The sequence below is a fragment of the Eschrichtius robustus genome, chromosome 4, assembly GCF_028021215.1.
Source record: "Eschrichtius robustus isolate mEscRob2 chromosome 4, mEscRob2.pri, whole genome shotgun sequence".
NCBI lineage: Eukaryota > Metazoa > Chordata > Mammalia > Artiodactyla > Eschrichtiidae > Eschrichtius > Eschrichtius robustus.
The window spans coordinates 114,820,172-114,839,253 of record NC_090827.1 but is presented as its reverse complement, the minus strand read 5'-3'; the positions used below and the strand labels follow the sequence as shown (position 1 = coordinate 114,839,253).

The window sequence follows — 19,082 nt, the reverse complement described above, 5'->3', positions numbered from 1 at the left end:
GCGCAGAAGCGAGTTTTGCTGGGGGAAGCTCTGGAGGGAGGTGGTGGCTCTGCTGGGCGGGCGGTGGCGATTCCACGTGCTCCTCGCGGCCGGTTGAAACCGTTGGCGGGCGCTGGCTGAGAGGTGAGGGGCGGTGGCCCAGAGGTCCGACCTAGGAGGCTGGGGCTCAGAGAGTGGGGAGGGGGACGCGCTGTGGCCGATGCCTGCGTTTCCACCGTTAGAGAGTCTCTCCTTTGGCTTATACGCATGGAAGGAGGAAATGCATTCAGGTCCCATTCGTACTCTGGGGAAGTGGAAGGAGTCCCGGATTTGGGATGACCAGTTCCTCCCGGTTTTAAAATGGAAAGGTCCTCGTGCCGGGAACCCACAGAGGGTGTTGCATCCAGGATGGTTGGTCACCGCTGGACTGGGCTGCAAGGCTTGCAGCATGTTGGGGATGAGGCGCTTGCCTTCTCTGAGTCTTGGGGAGCTGGGTCCCAAAGGAGGAGGCCTTAGGGCATAGTGTTTGAGAGCCCGGGACTTAGGGCCAGAATAGCTGCGTGTGAAAACAGGTTTGCCACTAACTGGATGTGCGACCTGCTGCAGGTTACTGAACCACTTCGTGCCTGGTCTGTCACAAGGGAATAATATAGAATCTAACTCAGAGGATTCTTGTGAGGATTACATGAGCCCAAACGTGTTAACCGCCTATGATAGGGCTTGGCACATAGTAGATGCTCAATAAATGTCAGGATCTTCTGCAGCCCCTGCCTCTGAGGAGAGATTAGGGGCATGAGGTGGGGTGTGAGTGAGTGCAAGGCTGCCTTTCCTGCAGAGGGCCCATCTGGGACTTATTCAAAGAGCGCCCCCAGCCTTCCCCACCAGTGCCTAGCATAGTGCCTGACAGGCTTGCACAGATAGTTATTACACCAGTGTTTAAACCCGTGCTGGTGATGTAGTGTGTGGGGAGGGTGTGAGACTGCAACTGGGAGGCAGAGAGACACGGCTCAGCTTCTCCCAGCCTCAGCTGGCTCATCTGTCCAGTGGAGATGGGTGTACCTGCCTCCTAGAGTTTTTGCAGAGCAAGGGAGAGGTCCTCCCTGAGTGCACATCCAGACCCTCATCACCCCACATTCAGAGGTTTAGATGTGATGGTGGACAGTTTGTACTTGTCTGTCCTTCCCTTTCACCATACCCTTTGTTTCTTGGAATTCTCCCTCCTCCCCGCCACCCCCCAGGGGGCTCAGGACTGGCCTAGTTGACCTGATGGCATTGTTTCACAGATGGGAGAATTTAAGTTCTGAGGGTTGAGTGCTCAAGGTAACAGTGCTCACTGGGGGCTGTTGACAGCTTGGCCCCTCAGGTGGGCTGTTTCGGTGTGTGATGGTGGCAGTGGGGTTTGGGTCTGTGTGTGTATGCGAAGGAATGTTTTAAGAATAGTTTTTTTTTTTTAATAAACAATACAAAAATGTGTAGGGAAGAAGGTAAAAAATCATTCCAAATACAATCCCAGAACAAACCTGAGTTCATGTCATCAGGGAACAGGGTAGTAGCGTGGGCACCCATGGGGTGGGGAGCTATAGGAGACTAGAGAGAGTTTATGAAGATGGATGGGTAGACTGAGGGTCACATTTAAAGAAGCATGTGTTTGGAGGGGACTGGGAGCCATGTCATTGATGTGCAGATTAATAGATCACAAGAAATTATACCATTGGATAAGGATCCATCATTGACATCTGGTTATTTAACTTTCCACACAGTGCTCTACGATAGATAATAGACCCATTTTACAGATAAACAGAATCTGCGAAGTTTAGGTACCTCAAGGTCATTTAGTTTTCACTTGGCAGATGTGGACTCCAGCTCAGATCCTCTGGCCCTGACTCCAGGCCCAGGTCAACAGAACTCGGCCACCGTCTTGGTAAGAGGAGACTGAGGTGCCTGGATTGCTTCACAAGTTCCCGGCCCCGTACTGGTGCTGTCTGTTGCCCATCAACTCAGCGCTACTGTCCAATACCCATCATACTCTGCTGTGACAAGGGTGGTCCCCTTGCCCAGTGTGGCCTGGCTTTAGGCTAAAGACTTTGGTTTCCTTTAAATGGACAGTCATGACATATATGGCACCTGAACCCAGTAGACAGGTGTCCTAAAAGTCTTAATGCAGCATGTTTTTAGCTTTTCTCACTTATGAGCTACAAATGTTACAAATTTACCAAAAACATCATTTGAAAGTTTAATTATTTAAATTTCTTCCACATTTATTTAGTCTTGTGAAGTTTGAATGAGTTGAGTCTTTTGTTTCAGGAAGTGCAGTGCTATCTTCAATTAGAGGAGCTGAATTTTCACAGGGTGTCTTTTTGTAAGTTTGTAGCGTTTGCACTTCCGAAATTGTCAGCCCTGCACTCAGACTTGCCAGGCAGGCTGTGCAGTTAGGGTGGTTTTGAGCTTGCTGTTTTGCAGCCCCTCCCTCCTCTCCCCACACAGGCACACAGGCAAGTGTTTACTGCATAAAAGAAAGGGGTAAGCTTCTTACAGACCTTATCTCCTTAGCAAGCAGGTGGCCACACTGCCCCCATTGCTCATCAACTATAAAAATGCAGTGATGGCTCTAAAAATCCAGAGGCACTGTGAGACTGAGTTCTGGCTTACTGTGCAAGCTACACATTCTACCATTTTTTTTTTTTTTAAAATTTTTATTTATTTATTTATTTATTTTTGGCTGTGTTGGGTCTTCGCTTCTGTGCGAGGGCTTTCTCTAGTTGTGGCAAGCGGGGGCCACTCTTCATCGCGGAGCGGGGGCCTCTCACTTTCGCGGCCTCTCTTGTTGCGGAGCACAGGCTCCAGTCGCGCAGGCTCAATAGTTGTGGCTCACGGGCCTAGTTGCTCCGCGGCACGTGGGATCTTACCAGACCAGGGCTCGAACCCCTGTCCCCTGCATTGGCAGGCAGATTCTCAACCACTGCGCCACCAGGGAAGCCCTGTATTCTACCTTTTTAAAGAATCGCAACAAATTTCTAAATGCGAACATATGCCACAAAAGACCAAATGAAAACGTTTGGAGGGGTATTTTTCCGACGGACATGTGACCAAATTCTAATCCTCTCCTGAATTGATGTTTACACTGTGTATGGTTAATCCCCAGAGGTAAAACATGTTTTACACAGATATTCCGAGCATCTTTTTTGTCAACATCACTGGCTTCTTTGAGTTGATAAATTTTGTCTCCAGCGGTCCTCTTCAGGCCTTTAATTCCTGACCTTCCACTGCAGCCGGCACCTCCCAGCTGGATCTCAAAGGCTGCTTGAGCCTCCTCCCCTCCCCTCTCCCCCTTGATTAAGATACAGAATAGACCTCAAAAATGAAGGTTGGAAAGCTCCAGTCCAGAGCTTCAGTGAGGGGGTACTTTTTTCATTGTTGAATCTCATTATGAAAGTACTTTTAAATTTTCCAGCAGATAATTTGTCTCATCGCAGCTGCTTCTACCTTGTGTGTACGATGACAGTCCGTTTCTTGGTGATTAATTAATGGTTTACTCTCATTCTTAGACCAGAGTGCCGCTAGAGACTATTTATTTGACAGTGTGGTGTTGGCTTTTGTTCTGGCCTTGTTCTCTCCTCGTGAGACAGGGTGGCTGCTCCGTTGCCTGCCAGTAATCTGTCATCCTTCTGCTGGGTGCAGAATGCTGGCTTCGGGGGAATGGGTCATAGTCCAAGTGATGCCAGCCCCCCAGGACTTGTGACTGTTTCACATGTCTTTACCATAATCAGATGAGAAGATGGTCTTTGTTGGTGCGCATCCCAGAACAGTCAGGTTTGTTTTCCTCTGGATTCTCTGCTAGGCTGTAGCTGACCACATGTGACCCTGATGGTGAGCTGAGGAAGGGGTCCTGGGGTCAGGGACCCGCGTTTTGTGTGTAGCACATCAGGCAAACTGACATCGGGCAGTGCTCCGCGGGGCAAGAGACCCCCAAGAGAGACCAGCTGGGCCTCTGTAAACCCTGGAGTTGCAGCCAGGATGTACATTTCCATTCAGGGTTGAATGGATGGGAATAGCCCTGATCCTTGCTTAGGTATGTCCTCTCCAGCAGTGACTCAGAACGTGGGAGTGGAGGAGAGACAGTGATTGCATGCATGAGAATTTTCCACGACCCAGGAGTCACTCATTTGTGCTGAAGGATTCTCAAATGAAGTCTTATCCTGAAACAAATTGTATCATTTTACTTGATCCTTACCTTCACCATGAGGAAGAAAGTGCTGGGTTAAACAATTGTTCTCAATATTTTTGCTGTGAAACTTATTTATAATGTAAAATGACAATACTCTTAGAATCTAGTAATAAAAAATTATATAACCCTGGAAAGTTACTATGACTTCTGTCACACTTTTAGGTGAATTCGTGTTTTGTTGACCACAATAGCATCTCTGCGAACTTTTAAAATGGTAGTTATGTGTAGGTGTGGACCCACTTAATCATGGGGCAGTGCTCGGGACACTTGGGTTTGGGAACACCCTCCAGTAATGCAGCACCCAGCATTGGGACACCTGAATATGGTCGCATTTCTTTCTTATTGATCTGACAGGGAGCCACACCTACTCCTGTCCATTAAAACTGAGAGGCACATCCTCATTTTTAACATCTGGTGGCTACATACTTATGCCTATATGAGTGCTTTTTGTGCTTATAGAAATTATTTTTAGGCCTCTTCTCCACTTTCTGAATTTTCCTCAGTTCCCCTTTTGCTGTGTTCGTATTGTATTTGGGGACTTGAAATAATTTGCAGCGCATACCTAGAGGCATTAGAGAGAAAGAGAAGGCATGTATGCCCTTTAAGTTATTGGGAAAGGTAGGATATTTCATTTAACGCCCCCAAAACTCTTCATCTCTAGAGACAGCCTGTGAAGCTTAAATCCTGGTTCTGCTACTGTGTGACCTTGGACAAATTACTTAATCTCTCTGAGTCCCAATACCTCATGTAAATTGAGAACAGTAATAGTCCTTACCTCATAGGGTTGCCGTGAGGATTAAATAAGTTCATTAGCGTAAAGCTTTTAGAATAGAGGCCAGCACACGGTAAGCACTCAACAAATGTTAGCCATATTATTATTGTTGATTATAATTTTACTTATGTGGTGGTAGAGGTTTATGTAGATTGCTAATCAACTTTGATTCTGTTGTGTTGTTGTTTTCATGTGAAAAGCTAGCTGTCTGAATCATATATTTGGAAAAGAAGCTTCAGACTACAATGATAATTATATTTTTTCCTTTTTGATTTTCTTTTAGGATAAGACTTAAAACCTGTCTTGGATAAAAAATATTTAATCATTTAGCTAAAAATGGTATTTTTTACATGCAATGCATGTGGTGAATCAGTGAAGAAAATACAAGTAGAAAAGCATGTGGCTCTTTGCAGAAACTGTGAATGTCTTTCCTGCATTGACTGTGGTAAAGACTTCTGGTAAGTTCCACAGAATTCAGGTAGATCCATAGTAAAGGTCCAGACCAATTATGGAAGCCCTGGTCCCACAAAGCAGTAAAAAAAAAAAAAAAAAAAAAAAAAAGAATAAGCAAGGGGCAAATTTGAGGAAAGAAATTAAGAAAAAAAAATTAAAAGTGCCTTACAAGACCATTTGCCTTTTAAGGGTGATTTAAAGAGAAGACTCAGGGAAAGGGGATTATGGGTTCCGTCATAATCTGATCAGTCTGTGACACTTGCTGTTGTGTCCTTGGCACTGTTACCAGACCCAGGGAGGTGACCACGTAGAGTAGGGTTTCAGGGGTGTGGTGTGCTGATCACAGTGGAGAAATGGATTTATAGACCGGAAAATGAATTTATTAATTCACAGTGGAGGAGCTATCTGGGAGAAGAGGCTCGGCCCTCCCTAGAAAATCGGCGGAGATGGTGGCAGTGAAGGTCCTGGCCCCCCGTGTGTCAGGTGCTTCCACTGAGGGGGTCTCTGGAAAGGGGAGGACTGAGGGGAGGGGGCAGGACGGATCTTGCTCATCCACTGTTTCTTCGGGAGGGTCATTTGCAGTTGGCCAACCTCAGCCTCATACTGATTCCCTTCAGCTTCAGAGGGTTCAGGTAAAAAGGTCATTTTTGATGCATCTGCCCTAATGGCCTCTATGGCATTTGGGGGATATTTGCTGACAGTCCCTTTTAATTTCTTTCTAAAGCAGTGATATTTAAAACAAGAACAAAAAAAGTTTGGAAACTGCTAAAGTCTTCGTTCATACCTAATCCTAGGAGGAAGGATATATAGAACAGGTGAAAATTGGGTTGTTTCTCCTTAGGGCACTTTGCCCTCAACCTTTTCCCAACGTTTCCCTGAGGACCCTATAGAGCTTCAGAAAGATCGTTTGAGACAGAATCGAGTTTCCTTTTTTTCCAAGACTCCGAGATCTTTTTTGTGACCGATACCACCATTTTACACCACCTTTTAACTTAGTCTACAACTGATTATTGATTGCCTACTATATTACCAGGAAGTCCTACAGGTTTTGTAATTTAAGATAAAGCCACCCTGTTGCAGAGAATTCTTTTCTTTTTTATTTAGTATATATTCACGTATGACTAAAAAAAAAAATGCTGCCTATCAATTTGATTTTAAGACATTTGTATATAAAAATGGGTGGAAAGTTTGGTGGTGGTTTTTGAACAGTTGGGAAGAAGGAAAATGTGATGTGACCAGGAGGTTACCAGCATAGTAAATGAAAGAGGTGGGGTGGCCGTGCAGAACACAGATGTGAATGTAAGTGTGGACGGCAGAAGGCTGGGGCAGCGTGCTAGCTTTAGACAGAGACTCCAATTTGAGAATCAATCTAATGGTGGAACTGTCTCACTTTAAGGGGTGATGACTATAAAAACCATGTGAAATGCATAAGCGAAGATCAGAAGTATGGTGGCAAAGGGTATGAAGGTAAAACCCACAAAGGTGATGTTAAACAGCAGGCATGGATTCAGGTAAGGTCTTTCTTTTTTTTTTTTTAATTAGTATTTTACTTGGACTATTTCTCTCTTTTTTTTTTTAAGACTTCAGCTGTTTTGTTTTTTAATTTATTTATTTTTATTTTTATTTATTTTTGGCTGCATTGGGTCTTTGTTGCTGCACGCGGGCTTTCTCTAGTTGCGGAGAGTGGGGGCTACTCTTCATTGCGGTGTGCAGGCTTCTCATTGCGGTGGCTTCTCTTGTTGCAGAGCATGGGCTCTAGGCGTGCGGACTCAGTAGTTGTGGCGCATGGGCTTAGTTGCTCTGTGGCATGTGGGATCTTCCCGGACCAGGGCTCGAACCCGTGTCCCCTGCCTTGGCAGGCGGATTCTTAACCACTGCGCCACCAGGGAAGCCCTGTAAGATCTTTCTGATTCATCACGAAGCTTCATCTGACATCTTCTACTTTCTTGGGACACCTAAGAAACCAAGAATAAATGTATCATCTGTGCAGGCAACATCCAGAAACATCACGTCTTAGGATAGAGCTCTTTATTTCTCTTTCAGTACAACTGCAGTGTATTTTGTCTTTACATGTTTTGCAGATTTCTTGCAAAAATATTTCCAAATTCTCACTGACTTTCCCTTGGCTACAAAACCGAACGGAAGCTTTCTAATCTGTACCTGCATCTAGTGATGATGCAACTTTTATAACTCAAACTACGTTAAGCTGTGATGTCTGTCATCAGAGTCGGGCAAAACAGAGACATTTTCATAAATGTGAGGAATTTTCTACTTCTAAAATAAAATGAAAACATACATTATAAAAGTGGCAAAAGCAACGAAATCAGTAATTTACTGAGGTATAACTTCAGTATGTTATTCACATTTACAGAATAGTAGCAGGAGGAAAGATTCAGAAAGGAAGGTAGGAGAATGAAAAGACAAATGTCATCTGTGTGGAAACTCTGTATTTTCCTGGAAATCAAATAAATAGTTACTCTCTTTGATGACAGAGTTTAAATGTGAATTTTTCTGATATTGACTAGCTTACTGAGTTAGAAAACTCCTGGGAGGGAAAATCGGTTCACAAAGGACTAACAAAGTCTGCCAGTGCAGGTTGAGAAGCTGGTGAGACCCCTTGTCTTAACTGAGGTATTTGGGCTGGCGGCCATCAGCCACACTTTGGGGCCCTATGTCTGCTCTCCCTGAGCACCAGATGACATTCCTAGGCCCCTGCGCTGGAGCTGCCTGGTGTGTGAGTTCTGTGTCTGTTGACATCACATCTTGAATGAAATCCTCTAGAGCAGAGGTCAGCAAACTACAGCCCACAGGTCAGATCCGGCCCACCGCCTCTTTGTAAAGTTTTATTGGCACCCAGCCATACCCATTTGTTTACACATTGTCCATGGTTGCTTTAGTGCTACAAGGACTGCACTGAGTAGTTAGGACAGAAACTGAATGGTCTGCAAAGCCTCAAATCTTTTCAAAAAAGGTTTGCCCACCCTTGTTCTAAACTGTCAGGCTTCAGCAGCCGTGCCACTCTATTAGAGATCTGAGGACTTTGTTCCGGATTCTGTCCTGGTGCACCGGTCCGCTCCCCATCTGAGTCCTCTCTAGCTCCCTAGCTGGCGTCGTTAGCAGACACCTAAGACCGAATGTGGTCTGCTGGGAGAGTGCACGGGTCCTGCTGCGACCTGTCCAACAGACATGGATTTGAGTATTTATTATTTTCCTTAAATCCTTAAACCCTCCAGTTTTAAAGATTGAATTTTGGAATCCCATCAGTGTTAATGTTCACCGAGCATCCCTCCAGATGTCTCTGTGCTTGCACACGGAGAGTGGATAGTGGGTCAGGGAGAAATACCCTATTTGGTATGGATCACAGTGTTTTCCTCCAAACTTGGTCTCCGGTGCGCTTCTCGTCTGGTTCCGCACGCGGCTCTGGCCAGTGCTGAGCTAGCCTGACTTCTTCCTTGTTCATGCTTTCTTGATTTGTTTTTCTGCCTGGGTGCCTTATCCTCTTTGTATCCTATGTCAGTTTTTTTCTGGTCTGTTTATATGTAGCTGCAGTTCTTCCCTAATGCAGGGACCCTTTCCTGCACTATATTTGTTTAGCTGCATTATTTGTCTTTATTTGTTGGTTCATAAGTGACCATCTTTCTTATGTATTGCCATCTCCCTAACTTTAATAATTACCTTTTTCCTCTGCCTTCACGGTGATTGCCATAAGCCCTTTCTCTAGATCACTTATTTATTTTTCATCTCTGTTCTTGCTATGTCATGTTTGTTTGTTAGATTTATTCCCTAGTCCCTAGAATATCCATTTTTGTCTTATTCTTTTGATCACTTTTGGTTTGTGTATATTTTTTTCTTTGTTTTTAAAAATTGTGATAGATTATACATGACATATAGTTTACCATTTTAAAGTATATACAACTAAGTACATCCACAATGTTGTGCAACCATCACCACCGTCTATCTCCAGAACTTTTTCATTTTTTGATAGGGATTACATTTGAATCTGTAGCTCTCTTTGGGTAGTACTGACATCTTAATAATATTGTCTTCAATTCATGGACATGGGATATCTTTCCATTTATTTGTATCTTTAATTTCTCTCAGCAGTGTTTTGTAGTTTTCAGTATATGTCTTTCACCCCCTTGGTTGGTTAAGTTTGTTCCTAAGTATTTTATTCTTTTTGATGGTATTATAAATGGAATTGTTTTCTTAATTTCTTTTTCAGTTTGTTTGCTGTTAGTGTATATAAATGCAACTTGATTTCTGAGTGTTGATTTTGTATCCTGTAACTGCTGAACTTGTTAATTGGTCCTGAAGATTCTTTTTGTGGAATCTTTTGTGTTTGCACCATATAAGACTATGTTATCTGCGAACAGAGATTATTTTACTTCTTCCTTTCCAGTGTAGATGCTTTTTATTTCTTGCCTAATCGCTCTGGACTTTCAGTACTATGTTGAATTTGTAAGCATAGACATTAATACAAAATCTGTACGTGAAGTGTGAACCCTCTAGTTTGACTTTCATGAAACTCATCGGTCAATTATTTATTGTTTTTGTTTTATCTTCCTTTTTTGTAGAAAATTAATGAATTAATAAAAAGACCCAGTGTCGGCCCCAAAGTGAGGGAACTTTTAGGGCAAATTAGTGGTTTTGACAACGTTCCCAGGAAAAGGGCGAAATTTCAGGTATGTATTTGATATGACTTCCTTGAATGGAAGGGCTATGGGCCTATTGGTGACAGCTTATGTATACCTGTCAAAATATGGGACAAGTGGGTTTTTTTCTTTTTTTTTTCCATACAGAATTGGATGAAGAACAGTTTAAAAGTTCATAATGAATCCATCCTGGAACAGGTGTGGAATATCTTTTCTGAAGCTTCCAGCAATGTAAGTCAGATCTCACTCTAGACTTGTAGTGTGGCAAAAATGATTGGTAATAATGAAATGGGAATGTCTTATTTTTGGAGGTCAGGACAGCCTTCTTTTTCAGAGAGCCTCTCTGTGCCTTCATTAATGGGAAGGAATAAACAGTGCACTGCAGAGAAGATTTCCTTATTGTGCAGAGAAAGGTATTTAATCCCAATGTTTGATAATGGTACCAGTTAACATGAATTGATCCGCTTAGAAATCAGGCAGCGGGAAGTGTTAGAAAGAACGGGACCTTCGGGTTTCTGACAGATCTGGTTTGAATCCCTGCTGTGCTGTTTGCCAAGCGTTTGATCTTGAGCATGTTATTTAACCTCTCTGAGCCTAAGTTTCCTTATCTTAAATAAAAGTGGGTATTTATACTCAGTACTTACTGGGTACCTGATGTGTGTCAGGCCCCAAACAAAAAATAGAAAATATCTCAGGTGTGATAGTGCCACCAAGAAAAATAAACAGGGTGAGGACAGAGAGGGTGACTAGGTGTTCTTTTAGGTGTGGGGTGAGGGGTAACAGAAGGCAAATGAGGGTATACAGTCATCCCAGCTCATGCCCAGCAGGTAGGGGGCACTTGGTAAGTGCTGGTCTCCTTCCTTCTGCTGGACGGAGAAGTCGTTGGAGTGAATGAGTCAACCACCTTCAGTCAAAATGGTTTGATCAGAGAGGCCCCAGATGTGAAATATACATGCAGAGTCTTACTTTGATATCTTGTAGGCACATTCTTGGTTACATTGTTAAACATTTTTCTCATTAATTCAGTTGCACTTAGCTCCTACTTGGGGCTTAAGTCCCATCTGGAGACACATTGTTAGTGTTTCAAAAAAACAGTGGCATCTGTCTGGTCTTTTATTCTAGTCACCTTGTCAGCAATTGATTTGCTTTTTTATGTAGAGAGAATAGTTTTGGCCACAAATTGGGATAAAAATGAAACTTTCTCTTGGCAGTATATCTAGCGTTTGTCTCTAAACATACAAACTAGGCCTTTGAAACCTTAATACCAATCATTTAATTGGCATTTATGTGGCACCTGCTTTTTAAAGGTTATTTACATTTTAACTAAGAATCAAAAGTTTAAAATTACTTAGTTTAACTCCAGAGCTCAAAAAAAAAAGTGTTTTCCACTTTCCTTTTTAAAGCCGTGAACATACTAAGAATTAAATAAAATAACCAGCAAGCAGCTCGTGGTAAACTCTGAGCTCTGTAAAATGAGGCTTGTTATTGCACTGCCTTTGTACAGTAAATGTCCCAGCACGTGCCTAGAGATTGTGGTGCAAACAGTTCAGAGGCCCGGGAGGTGTTGGGCTGGAGGCTTTATATTCTTCTCAGCTGCAACACTCTCTGTACCCTGGTGCGCATCGCACCTGGTCACTGTGGACGCAGCCATCCTCAGGCCCAAGTCCTGCCCTCCAGAGCTGTATTCTAGTGGGGGAGACAGACAGCTGAGTATAAGGGTTGATGCTATGGTGTCAGGTGGTGATATGGGGCAGGAAGCAATGGGAGGCAGGAGACGGGGCAGAGAGTAAAGGAGGGCGCTCTGTCAGGAGAGAGTCGGTGAAGTCGTCCCTGAGGTGACCACGTTGGAGGAGAGCCTGGAATGAAGTAGGAAGTAGATGGGGAGTGAATTTGTTCACTCATTTATTGAGTGGCTGCTGGGCGGATGAATGTGTGTTTCCCTCCCTCCTTCCTTTCCTCGCTCTCTCCCCTCCCTCTCTCCACCTTCTCCCAACAGCTGGGGGATTGGTTTGGAAGTGGAGGCGAGGCAGCAGCTGGAGACTTAGCTGAACGGGTCAGTCTCGGGGCTGCGGCGCTCAGACCCTGGTGTGATCATGCTCGCTACACACTGTACCCTAGGAAGGAGCTTGTAGGACAGGGTGTCCCTCTTCCTCCTGAGATCCTTTCTGAACTCATCCCCTGCCTCCCCCGCACGTACATGGACGACTTGACTTCTCTGAACTGCTGCTGAGAACACTCCAACTATTTAGTTTAATCTTTAGTATTAATATCTTAAATGCTACTCTGAGCCGGGGGCTGGGCATTAAGGGTTGCCTGAGGTGGGAGCTCACTAGAGTTCTTGTTTGTCAGTGAAAGCCAGGCCTTCATTTGGTCCAGCTTGGGAGCAGCATTCCCCCCTTGTGACCTCGCCTCTCAAAGGAGGAGGACTGCGGTGACTTGTGCCAGTCACCTGGCCGGTAACTAACAGGGATGGAACGTGGGCCCTGGCCTCGGACTGTCCACCACACCTGCAGCAGCCCCAGAGCCGCCAGCACTGACCTTGGCCCTGCCCCTCCAGATGCATCAGGGCTCCCCGAGCAGTTCAGTGAATTGCTCCACATCCTCTCTTGAGAAAGGGCAGGCCTAGAGACTGCAGCATATTTATAGCCAGAGGACAGCAGGCAGTGGGGCTGGCTTTGCTGAAGTCATTTTTAAAAACAATCTGTGTGCTGGTTTGAATAAGGTGGTGCAGTAAATGGGAAGCTTATCTTATTCCAGCTCACATTTCCATGGCTCCTTACTCGCCACTTTATACTCTGTCCAGGTGTCCCTGACTGTCCGCTAAGGGTAACCATCAATCTAAACACTGATGATGATAACAGCACCTCTGCCTAGTACTCAGTAGTTTACAGAACTCTTCCCGTACATCTGGCTGCTTTATTGAGCATCGCTTTTCTCATTTTATTCGTACATGAACTGTATCAGGTAGATATCACTAGCTTTCTTTTCACAGATGAGGAAATAGGTTTGGAGCAGATAAATAACTTGCCCTGAGTTACCTGGTTAGTAATGAACAGAGCTGGAACTTGAACCCAGGTCTGCAGATGCATAAATCTGGTGGTTTCTGCCACACCTACATGCTTGTCTTCTACCTAAAAGGCAAATAGCGAGCCAGAATTAAAGGTCTGGCTTTTACGTGACATACGGATTCTTCACTTTTCCAGTGGAATGAAAATGTTAAGTGCAGAGAGGAATGTGGGCTGGGGGTAGTTTTTTCCATTTTTGTATATTTACTGCTACATGTTAACTGTTTTTTTTGGGGGGGGGTCACAGTTATAAAATGGTAAATAATAACAATTTCCTTAGAAGAATTTATTCAGTAGATACATGAGACAATATGTGTCTGGAATGAGTATTTATGTGTTTCTTGGTTTTGCTTAATAATAAGGAACCAGTCAGTAAGGGGCAAGATCAGCAGCCGCTGGAGCAAGTGGCCAAACCATGTGCAGAGAACGACGCCACGGTCGCGTCCTCCAAAGCAAATGACAGCATGGAAGAGCCAGCAGAGACGAAGAAGAATAAGAGAGAAAGGAAGGAAGAACGGCAGAAGAAGAGAAAAAAGGGAAAGAAAGAACAAAAATTAGAAAACCACCAAGAGGATTCAAAGAATCAGAAGCCTAAGAAGCGCAAAGCAGGACAGGAGGCCGAGCAGGAGGCTGCAGGGAAGAAGAGCCAGAGGAAGAGGAGCAAGGCTGAGCGCACCCAGGACGGGGCGGTGGACGGAGGCGCGGAGCGGGAAGGGGAGACAAAAACCAGTCTAGGGAAAAGAAAGCGGAAGCATTCGGAAGGTTTGTGGCTAGCTTATATACTCCAGGGTTTGTTTTTTGTTTTGTTTTGTTTTCTGTTTTTTTTATAAATTTATTTATTTATTTTTGTTCATCTTTGGCTGCGTTGGGTCTTCGTTGCTGCGCACCGGCTTTCTCTAGTTGCGGCAAGCGGGGGCTCCTCTTCGTTGTGGTGCACGAGCTTCTCATTGTGGTGGCTTCTCTTGTTGTGGAGCACGGGCTCTAGGTGCTCGGGCTTCAGCAGTTGTGGCTCACAGGCTCTAGAGCGCAGGCTCAGTAGTTGTGGCACACGGGCTTAGTTGCTCTGCGGCATGTGGGATCTTCCCGGACCAGGGCTCAAACCCGTGTCCCCTGCTTTGGCAGGCGGATTCTTAATCACTGCGCCACCAGGGAAGCCCCCCAGGGTTTGTTAAATACTTTTTAAGCTGTGAGTTTGGGATGTCTAAAATCTGTTAGACCTTGCATTTTGAACCACGTAAGGCAGAGAGCATAAGGTTTGGGATCAGGCCGTCCTGGGCTTAGTCTGGGCAGGTGCCATCACCTCGCAACTGCCCATTTTGTCATCTGCCTTGGAGGAGAAACCCCACGGGGCTGGGGTGCTTGGGGAATGAGCAGGGTGATGGATGTGATGGGCCTGGCCATGTAGGCCTCTCATTAAATGGTAGCCGCTAGTATAAATGCGAAATATTTTTTTAAATCTTTCTAATTACTTAGTTGAAGCAGATTCTAAGAAGAAAAAGATTAAGCTCCCGGGACATTCTGAGAACGGAGAACCGGAAAACCATGAGGCTCCTGCAAAAGGTATGGCTGCCATCATTTGGAAGCTCCGCCCTCTTTAGGCTGGGGGAGGAGGAGGAGAGCTGGGCCCGTCTGATGGTCATGCCCTCCGGAGGCACCTGGAAGAACTTGAAGCAAAATCCGCTCTCTAGGGTGTGACTGCTAAGTAATGAGCGAGAGCTGTGTGAGTTGGTCTTACAGGGTCTGTCCAGCTTTAAGGATAGAATGTAAAGCTGTCTGGATTGGAAGCATGTGTTATCTTTGGAGCTTAAAATAAACCCTGGTTCTGAGGCCCTGTTCGCTCTCCCTGCTTCCTTGTCCCTGCCTCTCATCCTCTCCGAGAAGTACCCTGAGGTCCAGCCGGCCTTGGCTGTTCCTCCTCCCGTCTCTGGGTCTGTCCCTGCTGTCCCCGCGCTCGGAGCCCCACGGCCACCCCGTCCCTCAGCCAGAATGCGCAGTTGTCAGCTCCAAGGTTCCTCTTAAATGCTGCCCCCTCCGCAGAGCTGTTCCCACTGCTCAGGCCTAGAGCACTCCCTAGGGTCCTGCCAGTCAAGGACAGGCCCGAGGACCCGATGGGAATCAAGACTTTATTCACAGAACTTCAGTAACTGCCCAAGTTGGGTTAGATTTCTTAGCTTGTAACTTTGATTATGTGAAGCTTTTCTTTTTTTTTTTTTTTAAGTTAAATTTTCAGTTTTGATATAATTGTAGATTCACGTCCAGTTGTAAGAAATAATACAGACTTACGGATCCTTCTGTAGCCTTTACCCCATTTCCTCTGAGGCTGATACCTCACACAACTGTAGGACAAAACTCCACTGGGCTGTTGACCTCGTACAGTCAAGAGACAAACGTTCGCATCCCCACAAGGACCCTCCTGCTGTCCTCTTATAGCCACACCCACTTTCCTCTCTCCCCACCCCCTCCTTTACCCCAGAGGTCAACACTGTCCGTTTACCTCCATTTACCTCTCTGTTTACCTCTCCATTTCTATAATTTTATAGTTTCAGAATGTGACATAAATGGCATCATTTAGTATGTAACCTTTTGAGATTGGCTCTTTTCACTCAGCATTATTCTCAGGAGATTCATCCAGGTTACCGCACATCTCAATAATCCATTCCTCTTCATTGTGAGCAGTGGTCTGGTGTGAATGTACCACAATTTGGTTATCCATTCATCTGTTGACAGACATCTAGGTTATTTCCAGTTCAGGGTTATTATGAATAAAGTTCATGTACAGTTTTTCCTGTGGACATGTGTCATGTTTTCTGGAATAAATGTTCAGGAGTGCAATGGCTGTCTAGTACGGTAGTTGCATGTTTAGTTTTTTAAGAAACTGCCAACTTCCTCAAGAGTGGCTGTACCATTTAATATTCCCACCAGCAATGTGTGAGGGGTCCAGTTTCCCCACACCCTGGCCAACATTTGGTGTTACTATTTTTTATTTTAGCCATTTTAATGGGTATGTAGTAATAGCTCACAGTGGTTTTAATTTGTATATCCCTAATGACGTTGAATATCTTTTCATGTATTTATTTGCCATTTGTCTATCTCTTCATTAAATTGTCTGTTCTTGTTCTTTGCCCATTTTCTAATTGGATTGCTTGATTTTTTTTTTTTTAACTGTTGAGATTTGAGAGGTCTTTATATATTCTAAATACTAGTCCTTTGTGAGATATGTGGTTTGCAAGTTTTTTTCAGTCTGTAGCTTGTCTTTTTATCCTCTTAACAGTATCTTTTTGTAGAGCAAAAGTTTTTTATTTTGATGAAGCCTCATTTATCCATTTTTCCTTTAAGAGATGATACTTTTGATGTCATCTAAGAACTCTCTTTGCCAGCCCTAAATGCCAAAGACTTTTTTTCTGTTTTTTCCAAAATGTCTTACAGTTTTAGATTTTACACCCAAGTCCATGGTCAATTTTGAGTTAATTTTTATGAGGTATGAGACTTGGTTCAAGGTTCATTTCTTTGCTCATCAGTGTCCAGTTGGTCCACACCATTTGTTGAAAAGGCTGTCTTTTCCCTCAGTGAATTGCTTTTGCACCTTTGTCAAATATCCATTGGGCATATTTGTGTAGTTCTGTTCTGGGTTCTGTTTCATTGGTTTGTGTATCCGTCCCTCCACCACACATTCTTTTTTTTTTTTAATATTTATTTATTTATATATTTTTGGCTGTGTTGGGTCTTCGTTGCTGTGTGTGGACTTTCTCTAGTTGCGGCAAGCGGGGGCTACTCTTCGTTGCGGTGCGCTGGCTTCTCATTGTGTGGCTTCTCTTGTTGCGGAGCACGGGCTCCAGGCGCGCGGGCTTCAGTAGTTGTGGCACGTGGGCTCAGTAGTTGTGGATCACGGGCTCTAGAGTGCAGGCTCAGTAGTTACGGTGCACGGGCTTAGTTGCTCCGCGGCATGTGGGATCTTCCTGGACCAGGGATTGAACCTGTATCCCTTGCATTGGCAGGCAGATTCTTATCCACTGCGCCACCAGGGGAGCCCCACCACACATTCTTGACTAGAGTAGTTATATCCAAAGATTTAAATTGGGTAGGCTTATTCCTCTCGCTTTTCAAAATTCTTTTTCAAAATTAGAAGGTTTAGAATAATCTTACTTATATCTGCAAAAAATCTTGCTGTGATTTATGTAGGAATTGCATTATACCTGTATATCAATCTGGGGAGAATTGATCACTTTACTGTTTTGAGTCTTCTACGCCATGAACATAGCATGTCTTTCTGTGTATTTAAATCTTTGAATTCTTTCATTAGCATTATGTATCTTCAGCCTACATGTCTTCATCTTCCCAGAAGCAGAGGTTCCCTAGATGAGTCCTAACCTGCTGACAGGAATTATTTGTGGCTGTCCTCTCTGGTTCAAGGTTCAGCTCCTTTTGCTCATCTTTGCCTTGCTTACTGCGCTTAGACAGCCCCTTGATCTTAGTGGATCCTTAGTAAATCTTAAGTTCATTAGATACAAGTCCTATCTTTTTATAGGAATTTATAGGATGGTGGTACTTAATGATACTTAGTTAACCTGCTCACTCTAAGAATGAGTTCTGTGGATGGTAGTCAGCGCTTCTAGGCCACTGTGATTGGACGGGTCAGGTGTCTGCAGCACGGTACTGTGGCATCCTGTCCATTCTGGGCTTCTTCATTCCTGGGTAGCAGCAAATAGATGGTGCAGAAATGGTTTCTTAACCCTTTTGGTAGTACAACAAAATACAGTGTTTTACATGTAATTCTCTATATTGTAGGTAAATTCAACTGGAAGGGAACTATTAAAGCAGTTCTGAAACAGGCCCCAGACAACGAAATAACAATCAAAAAGCTAAGGAAAAAGGTATGAAGTATGAACCAGGTGTATATAAGCTGGGGAGAATCAGTTCTTTATTTTAAAATGTACAGTTTTGTTCTGTTTTTCTAAATCTGAAATACTGTAGTGTGTATGTGTGTGTCTCAGTGACTTTCAAGTTGCTCCTTTTAGCCCCTCAGGGCTTGTGGGGAAGGGATGGAGCCAAACCCCATCCACACTTCCTCAGCCAGAACAGTGCCTACATTAAATATGAAAATTACTGCTCTAGATATGTTGCTATCTTTTGATTATTGCAGAACAATGTTTTTTTCTCATTGTAACTTTTTATCAGTGTCTGAAACATGCAGCCAAGTGCTCACACGTGTACAGCCACATGAATTGTCACGAGCAGGACACCCTTGTGTAACCAGCACCTGGGTTCTTTCATTTGTCACTGTCGGCCTTATTGTGGGTCAGAGGAAGAACATTGCAGGTCAATTTTCAGGACAAATACACCCATTTGACAGTTGTTTTTCTTTGTGAAGGTTTTAGCTCAGTATTATGCAGTGACAAATGAACATCACAAATCTGAAGAGGAACTCCTGGTCATCTTTAACAAGAAAATCAGCAAGAACCCCACCTTGAAGTTATTAAAGGACAAGGTCAAGCTTTTAAAATGAACATTTTTATATTTAAAAATCGAATCCATTCCATTGATCTCTTCCTTTCACAACTGTTTGTAAAACATGTAATGAATTATAACAACTCAAATTTTGCTTTCCAAAGCTGTATTTTTAAGTTAAGAGAAAAATATATTTTTGGTAGAACTTATATGAGAAAATAAAATATATTCTTGTCCCAAGTTCTAAATTTGTGGTAGTGAAAATATTTTTAAATGTGACAGGTCAAAAAATAACTTGGTCAGACTAGGAAGCAGTTGTTTTAACTACATCACTTCTACACATTTTCAATTAGAGGGTTTTGTGGGTTAGTTTTTTGCGTGGTTTAAATGTACATGTGAATTGTAGTATTTCATCCAGGAGCAGTCGAAACAGTCTTTTGTGTGTCATAATCCTTGCCCAGCCAGAAGTTCTGCTCTTTAGAGGGGGTTTC

At 43.9% G+C, this 19,082-nt stretch overlaps 1 protein-coding gene across 1 annotated transcript; it reads left to right on the top strand.

Annotated features, from left to right (window-relative positions):
• Positions 1 to 5: 5 nt before the first annotated feature.
• Positions 6 to 18,766, top strand: LYAR (Ly1 antibody reactive). Its single transcript, XM_068542284.1, has 9 exons — positions 6 to 123; positions 5,260 to 5,434; positions 6,826 to 6,940; positions 10,004 to 10,111; positions 10,229 to 10,312; positions 13,509 to 13,908; positions 14,620 to 14,706; positions 17,932 to 18,017; positions 18,515 to 18,766. The coding sequence occupies exons 2-9, from the start codon at positions 5,313 to 5,315 to the stop codon at positions 18,647 to 18,649; spliced, it is 1,137 nt and encodes a 378-aa protein (XP_068398385.1). The 5' UTR covers positions 6 to 123; positions 5,260 to 5,312; the 3' UTR covers positions 18,650 to 18,766.
• The last annotated feature ends 316 nt before the right edge of the window (positions 18,767 to 19,082 follow it).